The 9,147-nt window shown below is 54.0% G+C and overlaps 1 protein-coding gene across 1 annotated transcript; it reads right to left on the bottom strand.

Moving 5' to 3' along the window:
- Positions 1 to 301: 301 nt before the first annotated feature.
- Positions 302 to 8,907, bottom strand: BCL2L11 (BCL2 like 11). The gene is made up of 3 exons (XM_086631157.1): positions 8,517 to 8,907; positions 3,705 to 3,817; positions 302 to 440 (listed from the first exon to the last, which is right to left on the bottom strand). Exons 1-3 carry the CDS (start codon positions 8,890 to 8,892, stop codon positions 351 to 353), a joined length of 579 nt encoding a protein of 192 aa, XP_086487283.1. The 5' UTR covers positions 8,893 to 8,907; the 3' UTR covers positions 302 to 350.
- Positions 8,908 to 9,147: the final 240 nt, after the last annotated feature.

The following is a 9,147-nucleotide window of genomic DNA, read 5'->3' as shown; positions in this document are numbered from 1 at the left end:
CAGAAATGATGACAAAAATAAAAATAAAAAAAGAAAAAAAAAAAAAAGACTCCATTGCCGTTGAGTATTTCCTCTGAGACTCTTGGGGAAACAAACAAATATTTTAAAAAAATTTTAAAAAGAAAAGAGTAAAAGAGTTGAGAGAAACGCAGTAAACACCACTCTCGGATAAAATCCTCCATCGGAGAGTCCCAGCAGGTCGGCGTGATCCGACGGCCCCCGCCACGCGTCCTGGGGGAGAGGCAGGGTGGGGAGTCCCGTGTCCAGCTGTCCATCCATCCGTCCGTCCGTCCTCCCCAGGCTTTCCGACTGCGGGAACAGGTCCCGGTGCCCCGCGACGCGCCCGGCGCTCACTGCATCCTCCAGATGAGGCGGATGATGTAACGCAGCAGGCGCAGAATGACGACCTGGGGGTTTCCTGCCTGGTTATCCAAGAAACCCTGCAAGGAAAGAGGAAGGGGGGCGGGGGGGGGGGTGTGGGGAAGAGGAAAAAACACAACTTTATTTTCCAGCGTGAAGCCTCTGAGCTATGAACCCCTCGCGTGGCGTCGAACCCCGTGATCTTTCCTGTTTTCCTTCAATAAAAAGTTTTATAATACTCAAAGGGTCGGAGCTGCCCCCTCCCAGCCACGTTTGCCCCGATGGTGGCCGCCGCGGCGCCGCTCAACGGGGACGTCACCTGCGAGTGGGCACGGGAGGTGCGTGATGGGGTGGGAAGGTTGAGAGGAAAAAATGAAAAAAAAAAAAAGAGAAATGTAAAAAAGAAGGAAAAAGAAAAAGAAGGAAAAAGAAAAAGAAGGAAAAAGAAAAAGAAGGAAAAAGAAAAAGAAGGAAAAAGAAAAAGAAGGAAAAAGAAAAAGAAGGAAAAAGAAAAAGAAGGAAAAAGAAAAAGAAGGAAAAAGAAAAAGAAGGAAAAAGAAAAAGAAGGAAAAAGAAAAAGAAGGAAAAAGAAAAAGAAGGAAAAAGAAAAAGAAGGAAAAAGAAAAAGAAGGAAAAAGAAAAAGAAGGAAAAAGAAAAAGAAGGAAAAAGAAAAAGAAGGAAAAAGAAAAAGAAGGAAAAGAAAAAGAAGGAAAAAGAAAAAGAAGGAAAAAGAAAAAGAAGGAAAAAGAAAAAGAAGGAAAAAGAAAAAGAAGGAAAAAGAAAAAGAAGGAAAAAGAAAAAGAAGGAAAAAGAAAAAGAAGGAAAAAGAAAAAGAAGGAAAAAGAAAAAGAAGGAAAAAGAAAAAGAAGGAAAAAGAAAAAGAAGGAAAAAGAAAAAGAAGGAAAAAGAAAAAGAAGGAAAAAGAAAAAGAAGGAAAAAGAAAAAGAAGGAAAAAGAAAAAGAGGAAAAAGAAAAGAAGGAAAAAGAAAAAGAAGGAAAAAGAAAAAGAAGGAAAAAGAAAAAGAAGGAAAAAGAAAAAGAAGGAAAAAGAAAAGAAAGAAAAGAAAAAAGAAAAAGAAAAAAGAAAAAGAAAAGAAAAAATAAAAAAGAAAAAGAAAAAATAAAAAAGAAAAATAAAAAAAGAAAAATAAAAGAAAAAATAAAAAAGAAAAATTAAAAAAATAAAAGAAGAAAAAAAGAAAAAAATAAAAATTAAAATTAAAAAAAAAAAATTCGGCTACATTTAGTGCCGTACAATCCTGCCCGTGCGTGCCCCGGAGAGAGAAATGATGCTGCTTACACCGATGTGCAAACGGCCCTCCCCAGCACCGGGGGTAACGTGGCACAGCACCACCGGGAGACGATGCTCCAGCATCCCCCGGCTGGTCACCACAGCCGACCGCGTCTCCCACCCTGGGGCACCCCCGGGGCACCGGGTCCCCAAACAAGAGGGCTTTACCCACCCACAGCTGCTCCCCCCAGCACGAAGCTAAGCCCACTGCACTGGTCAACCACCAACGCAGCAGAAAGTAAAGAAAAAAACCCAAAACAACCAAAAAACCAACCCAACGGGTTTAGAGGAGGATGCAAAAGAAACGCCAAAATTAGGTTTTCGTTATAAACAGGTATAAAAAAAAAAAAAAAAAAAGGGAGTTGAAAGAAGACACTTTCCACCTCCGCAGGCAGCTCGGGCACGGGCAGCAAAGCTCGTGGCACGCAACGGCGCCCAAGCCATGCCCGCTCTGCCGGCAAAAGCCTTGGCACGGAGCCCGTCTCCGTGCCCGGAGGGTCTCGGGTCGGCTCCGCTCACCGAACCCGCGAGCTTTGCCCAGGCACGGAGGGGCTGGACGGCGAGTTGCCCGATCCCCTGCCGTCCTGCCCGGGAGCCGGTCCCTGGGGCCGGCGGCGCGTGGGACGCACCGCGCCAACCCGTCCGACCGCTCCGACCTGCCCGGCGAGCGCTGTGCTGGCACAGCTCTCAGTTCCCCATTTCGAACCCCCGCCGGTGGCAGGGCCGGTGTGCCACGCGGGAGGTGGCCCACCCATCCCATCCCATCCCATCCCATCCCATCCCATCCTGCCGTTCAATCCGTGCCCTCTCGGATAACGTGGGGAAGATGTTCCCGCTCACCGAAAAAAATTCCTTTACACATAAAAAAAAAAAGCATCGTGTTCCGCGTGGCGAGGGATCAGCCTGGATGGAGGAGGTCGGAAGATGGATGTTCGGCATTCCGGACAAAACCCAGCTGGTCTCCGGTTTGTCGCAGGTTGGGAACGCCGGAGCACGGAGGAGCCTCCGGCAAGGCGACGCGGAGACGGGGTGCGGAAGGAGCCGGAGCGCGGCAGCCTGGCCCCCGTTTTGGGGGAGAGCCCCTGCCACGGGCATCCGCCAAAGAGACCCCGGGAGCGACTCGGGAGCCGGGGAGGACGGATCCGGAGCCGGGCAGGTTTCGTCACCGCCACCACTACCTGACGTGCTCCTGACTCCTCTTCCCACGGTGGAGCGGACGGACCAGACGCCACGTGTACGGACACGCAGCCGGCGATAACGTCAGGCGGGCGCGTTACCGGCCAACGCCGCTCTTCCAAAAACCAGTTACTTCATCTCTCTGGGCTGGTTCGTTCTGGGGTTGGGTTTTGGGTTGTTTTGGTTTTTGGTTGGGGCTTTTTTTTTTTTTTTGGTACTAGTGCCACCTTTTTTTTGTTGCGACACTCGAAGGTGAGGGAGTTCAGAGCCTTACAAACACACGGGTTTCAAAACAGCTCTGGCGGATTCTCCGTAAGAAAAATCAGTTCTCAGACCAAGTCCATCCCTGTTCCGGAATTGCAACTACACTTCCACGCACACCATCCCCAGCAGCAGGGATTTGGGAGCCGAGCCCAGAAACCAGCTGCGTTCACTCCTTGCCCATCTCCCTAAAAACACCAGCGCCCGGATGCTGCTTCCGAAGTTGGGATGCCACCCCAACACCCGCAAACCTTCCTCGCCCCTAAACTTTTAGCACTTTCTCCCTCATTTTTGTCCAGCCCGATCCCAATCCCGGCGACGCGCTTTACCGGCCCCGGGTGCCACGAAAGCTCCCGGCGAACTTCGTACCCGAAACCCTCGAGTCTCTGTTTAAAGGTTGGGGTTTTTTTTTGTTTTTTTTTTTGTTGTTGTTTTTTAATTGGTTTAATGACTGTGCAGCAGCGGCCGGCGCCGGCAGCGCGCCCCTGCTCAGCCTCCCCGACATCTGAGCGAACGAAACGCTCACCGCAGAACCGGTCTCCAGAGATGATTAAGCTTTTTCCCCCTTTCGGAGGCCGCGCGTAAAGAAATGGAAAGTAAGAGGAGGGAAGTTACCCTTCGTGGACAATAGGAGGCATTGAACTCGTCGCCGATGCGCCGCAGCTCCTGCGCGATCCAGATTTCGGGCTGGATGTCTTCGGCGGGCGAGCGGGACCGCCAGCGGGAAGCTGCGGGGAACAAAACGGGATGAACGACATAAAAAAAAAAAAATTAAATAAATGCTCTGCTAAACTCAGCAAGAGTCAGTGGGCTGCTACTGTTTGGTTTTTTTTTTTTTTTATTATTATTACCACTATTTTTTAAACGAGGTGTGCAGACCCTGGCACCTGCAGGCGGTACGCAGTGCAAGCGGGACTTGTCACATCAGGTGTGCATCCCAGGAGAAGCTTTTATTCCCTATTCTTTTTATATTATTACTATTAGGATTTTATTCCTTTATTTTTTTTATTATAGGCTTCCCTCAGGAGCATCTCCTCTGGCCCACGCAAGCACCGCTCCCCTCTTAAGTAGGGAGGAACACCAAGATGCCACTCTCCGATTTCTTTCCTTAGCAAAACCTTCTCTTCCTCCTCTTCCTAAATAATTTCCTTTTCTTGCAGGCACAGCAGCAACTTCTTCTCTAACCTTAAAACACCCCTGTTTGGATTGTTGAATCGAATTCTCACATTTTTTCCCCCAAAACAGTTCTGAAGCGCTCAAGGAGGACAGGGAAAAACGATGGGTTTTGTCGTACTGAGAAGGAAGGAAGCAGCAATCGGGTTTGTCCGCCGAGAAACCAGGCTTCCAGCAAACCCCAGGATCTCTGTCTGGAGGAGGGAAGCGGGATGCTCACCTCTCAGGCAGCATCTTCCCAAGCTTTGGCAGAAAATAAACCCGATGCAAGATAAAGGAAAAAAAAAAAAGAGCTAATGCCTCAGTTACACTGCACCATATGCAGCTATTTTAGTCTCCGTTTTAAGAAGTTATTAAACATTAAAGCCTCTGAGCAATCCCCAAACAGTTGGGGGAGGAAGGAGCAGGGCAGGACCCCGTAACGCTACCTGCACCACCTCTTCCCCCCGCCACAAACCCAAGCGCAGGATCCAAGTAAGAATCACAGCCTTAAGGGGGAAAAAAAAAAAAAAAAATAACAAACAAACAAACAAAAACCAACCAAAACCAACCAATCCCACACAACCCAGAAAAAAACCCCAACAAACCACTGCACAAAACAAAGTGGAGCCTTTTGGCACGACCGCTTAGAAGGAATCACAAGGGAACAGAAATAGCTTCCAATCTCGAAATATTCAAAGGATTAGTGGTGCAGTGAAAAAAAAAAAATGAAGAAAAAAAAAAAAATAAAAGCCTGGCTCCGACCTGACTGGAAAATGTATTTCGGAGCCAAACTAGCGCTGCTTGGCTCGGGGATCTGTTTTGTTTTCACGCTGTAGTAGCGCAGGAGTAGAACCCGCCGCCTGCCCGGGACGGCCCCGACGTATTTATTTTCCTCGCTGGTGAATGAAACGCGGCGCAGCCCTCGCGATACTCCACCCCGGCACGCCGGGAACGCAAACAGGATTTTGGCCGGGGCGGGGCGACCGTCCCGAGATCCCACCGCCGTCACCGGAGCCCATCCTGGGGCTGCCTTTCCCGGCGAAAGCTCAGCTAGGACAAAAAAAAAAAAAAAAAAAAAAAATAAAAAAAGAAGGGACAAAAAGATGCGAAGCGACCCAGGGATGCAGAAGACGCTGAGAGGGGGAGAGGCACCACTCCCTCTCCATCCTTTTCCCCTTCTCCATCCTCTCCCTCTGCCCTGGCATCGCATCCGCTCGAGAGATGCAGGTCGGGGTTGGCGGCTGAGAGCGAAATCGGGCTGAGGTTTTCAGAAAGGACTTTCTGTGGCGCTGCCGAACAGAGGCATCAAAAGGGTCCAGTCATAACTGGCCCCAAAACCCGTCAGAGCCTCTTTCGGGGGCCCCCCCCAAGTCATACCGCGAGCTGACGGCAGCGGGACGGCTGCTGCGGGGCCCGGGACAAACCCAGAGGCACCCCCGGGACGTCCACATCCCGCTTGAGCCCACGGGATGCTCCAGCTGGGGACCAGTGTGGTGATGCCACTGTGGTCTCCACTTAGAGGCAAAAAAAACCCAAAACCAACTCAACCCCGAATTTCATCTCCACCTCCTGGGCTTGGGCATCCAAACCTCCTGGAGAAAACCTCGGAGAACGGCTTCGGCGCGACCACGCGCAAAGCTCGCGGAGCAAACGGCAGCAGCTCCGAAACGAGAGCGATGGGAACGACCCCGCCGGCTTCCCAGCTCAAGGTTTCCCCCCTTAAATTCCCCGCAGAATCTCCTTCACCGGCGAGGAGAGGTTCACAGGGCTTCTCCCCCTCTCCCACAGCGCAGGAAAACACCGGGAAAACTCATTTACAGAGCACTTGCACGCGCCTGCTCCAAACACATCCCAAAAACTCATGTGCAAACCCCGAAATCCCACGTCTTTTGGACAAAAAAACCCAACCAAACGGAACAACCAGCTCCCACTAAGAGCCAAAGACTGGAAATACTCACAAGATCCACACGATCCCACCAAAGGGTGGGCTTCTTGTCTCGGGTGACTTTACGGGGAGCGCTCCCGCAGCACACCATCCCCATGCATGAACTGATCCCTGTTCCACTCCTGCTCACCCCCAAAACCACCTTCCCGGCTACACCAAGCCAGCGCTGCACCACTTCCCATCCAAGAACATCCCCTTGCTGCTTTATTCTCATTTCCCCCCCAAAAAAAAACCCCACTGGCTCCGGAGGCAGTCGGCTGCAGAGCCCGGAGCATCGCTGCCGGCCACCTCCCGTGCCAGAACAACTATTCCTCCAGCAACCAGCTTTCGCTCACGCAACCGAAGGCCTCCAATAATCCTCCAGGATCACCTCCACCTTTTTTCCACCTGGCAGGGGCACTTCCAGCACTTAATTATTATTTGGGCCGTCACCGCTGAAAGCTTTGGGGAAGGTTTTATGGGATGCAGAAGAGGCAGCTGCAGGGCAGAGCATGAGTTTGGTTTGCTCCACCAGCCTTGGAACCCTCCACCGCTGCCCACGGGAGAGGCTGAGAGCACCCATTGCACATACGCTGCTCCTGCTCCCAGGAAATCCCTGTTTATTATTATTATTATTATTATTATTAAAGGCTACTTGCTTACACTACCTAGAGAAGTGTAAGCGCTCCATCAGCGCCTTACAAGATAAAAATCAGCGCAAAAACCCACAACAACAACAAAAATCTTACTCTTTGCTTCCTTGCAGAGGGACTGACCCGTTTCCGTGCGGAAAAACTTAACGGCACGCATCCGGCGGGACGCTGCCAAGGCGAGGGGACCGAGGAAGAGGTGCGCAGGGCGAACCCACGGCCCCTTCCCAAAGGGAGCTGCAGCCCCTGGCTGGGGATAAAACAGCTCCGTGCTCCCGGCTTAGTCGTGCCTGAGAGTAGCCAAGGGTCCCACTGAAACAGCTGGAATATTTTCCATTTGCTTATAGTTGTTTAAGACGATGCCCCTGGCAACAATAACGGAACAAAGGCTCCGGGAAAACCAGCATTTCCACAGTTTTTTTGCACAGCGATGAAAAAGCAGCTCAGAAATATCGGGGGGGGGGAGGGAAAAAAACAAAACGACAACTTTGATTTCTTCCTGGCGTGACAAAAAAGAAAAAAAAAAAAAAAAAGAGTGACTCGCTGCCGAAACGCTGGCTGCGGCTCTCCCCGCGAGGAACTCCGGCACCGCCACGTGCGCCGGCGCTCCGCGCCGTTGTGAAACTCGTGCTAAGCCGTAATTATTGCAATAATGTCAGAAAATCTTTCCTAAGGGCATATGACAGCGAGCCCTCTGCAGCTGTAACCACAGCCATGAACCAGGCAGGGAAAAAAAAACACAACAACAACAAAAAAAAAACAACAAAAAAAAAGATGTTTTGCTCACGCCAAGCTCGGAGTCGGTGTTTGTTATCCTGCGAGGAGCGCTACCTGCCTCGCTCCCACCTTCCCCTGGTTTTGCCTGGTGGAAATTAAAAGGTTTCCTCCAATTAAGGGGAATTAATGGGAAGAAGGGAAGGGCACGGCGGATGGCTCCAGCTGGTTCTCCCGACCGCCGGAGGAGGCTCCCGGCCCGGCCTCACCTGGCAAACGGCGCGTAAACACGCGCCCGTCCGCCACCGCGCCGCTTCCGAGCGCCAACTCCGCGTTCCGCCCAAACGAGCGGGAGTCGGGCGACCCGAGCGCCCGCGACGCCGCGCGCGTCACGCTTTCGTGGTGTCACGCTTTCGTGTCACGCTTTCGTGGTGTCACGCTTTCGCTGAGAAAGAAACGGGAGAGGAAAAAAAAGCAAAAACAAAACCCACGAGTGAGAAGTCACTTACTGGGCGGCAGCGGGAAGGCAGCCGGGACTGGGAAGCCGGATTAAACAACTTTGTCCCCTCCTCCCGCAGGCAGGGACTGACCCATCCCGGAAAAGAATAAAAATAATAATAATAAAAAAAAAAAAAAAGCGGCGGAGCGCTGGATGAGCGGGTGCTCCCCAGCAGCACGTTTGCTCGGCGGGCCGGGCCAGCGTGCCAAAACCCCACACCGCCGGTACGGCGGGCGCTCGGGCAGCGCGGTGCCCCACCGCATCCCCGAAACGCGACGGCGGGACGCGGGAGGTGCCGCCGCAGGTGCATCCCTACGGAAAGCTGCAATTCAAGGGAAAACACCGAAGCGGGTGAGGAGCGGAAGGCGCTGCTGCCGGGCGGGGGATGAAGAGGATGATGATGGGAGCGCGGCGGGCCGGTTTCGGGCGCTCCGACGGGCGCAGCCCCCCCCGCCCCGTGTCCCACCCCCCCCCCCCAACCTTACCCATGGCGCTGAGGCAGTGGCTGAGGGCCTGGCAGGGCGGGCTGGGGGTCTGCGTGGCCTTGTCGCAGCTGAGCGGCGCGGGGCTGCGCTCGGTGTCGAAGGAGAAGTACCCGCTGGAGGAGCGCGGCAGCAGCGGCGACCGCCGCACGAAGATGAAGAGGGGCGAGCGGGTGGCGAAGGGGCCGGGGCTGGCGGGCGGCCCCCGCGGCGGAGGCGCCGCCGTAGCGGCGGCAGCGGAGGAACCGGGCAGGGCGGCGGGAGCGCCGGGGCGCAGCTGCGCTGCCGGGCCCGGCCCCTCCGCCGCCGCCGCCGCCGGCGGCAGCCGCCCGCCCTCGCCGTCGCGTTGCGCCTTCACCTCGGGAGGCTGCTTGGCCATCGGGGCTGCCTGCGGGCGGAGCGGGGCGGCGTGAGGCGGCGAGCAGCGGCGCGAACCGAGGCGGAGCGCAGCAGCCGCCGCCGCCGCCGCGGCCGGCCCCGTCCCGGCCCCTCCCGCCCCCCCCGCCCGGCCCCATTGTTCTGCCGAAAGTGCTGAGGCGGCAGCTCCGCTCCGCGCCGCCCCCCGCCGCCGTCCCGCCGCCGCCGCCGCCTCCCGCCTCGCCTCCCCCGCCCCTCTCCCTCCTCCTCCTCCTCA

Source organism: Tauraco erythrolophus, chromosome 2, assembly GCF_009769465.1.
Source record: "Tauraco erythrolophus isolate bTauEry1 chromosome 2, bTauEry1.pri, whole genome shotgun sequence".
NCBI lineage: Eukaryota > Metazoa > Chordata > Aves > Musophagiformes > Musophagidae > Tauraco > Tauraco erythrolophus.
Note: the sequence above shows the minus strand (reverse complement) of the source record. Positions and strands in the feature narration are given on the sequence as shown.

What these genes read in the sequence shown, in the direction of transcription:
- BCL2L11 (XM_086631157.1), bottom strand. Translation starts at nt 8,892, where the DNA reads ATGGCCAAGCAGCCTCCCGAGGTGAAGGCGCAACGCGACGGCGAGGGC. An exon ending in CCACTGCCTCAGCGCCATGG is followed by an intron (nt 3,818 to 8,516) that starts GTAAGGTTGGGG and finishes TGTTCCCCGCAG; the next exon opens with CTTCCCGCTGGCGGTCCCGC. An exon ending in CCTCCTATTGTCCACGAAGG is followed by an intron (nt 441 to 3,704) that starts GTAACTTCCCTC and finishes CTTTCCTTGCAG; the next exon opens with GGTTTCTTGGATAACCAGGC.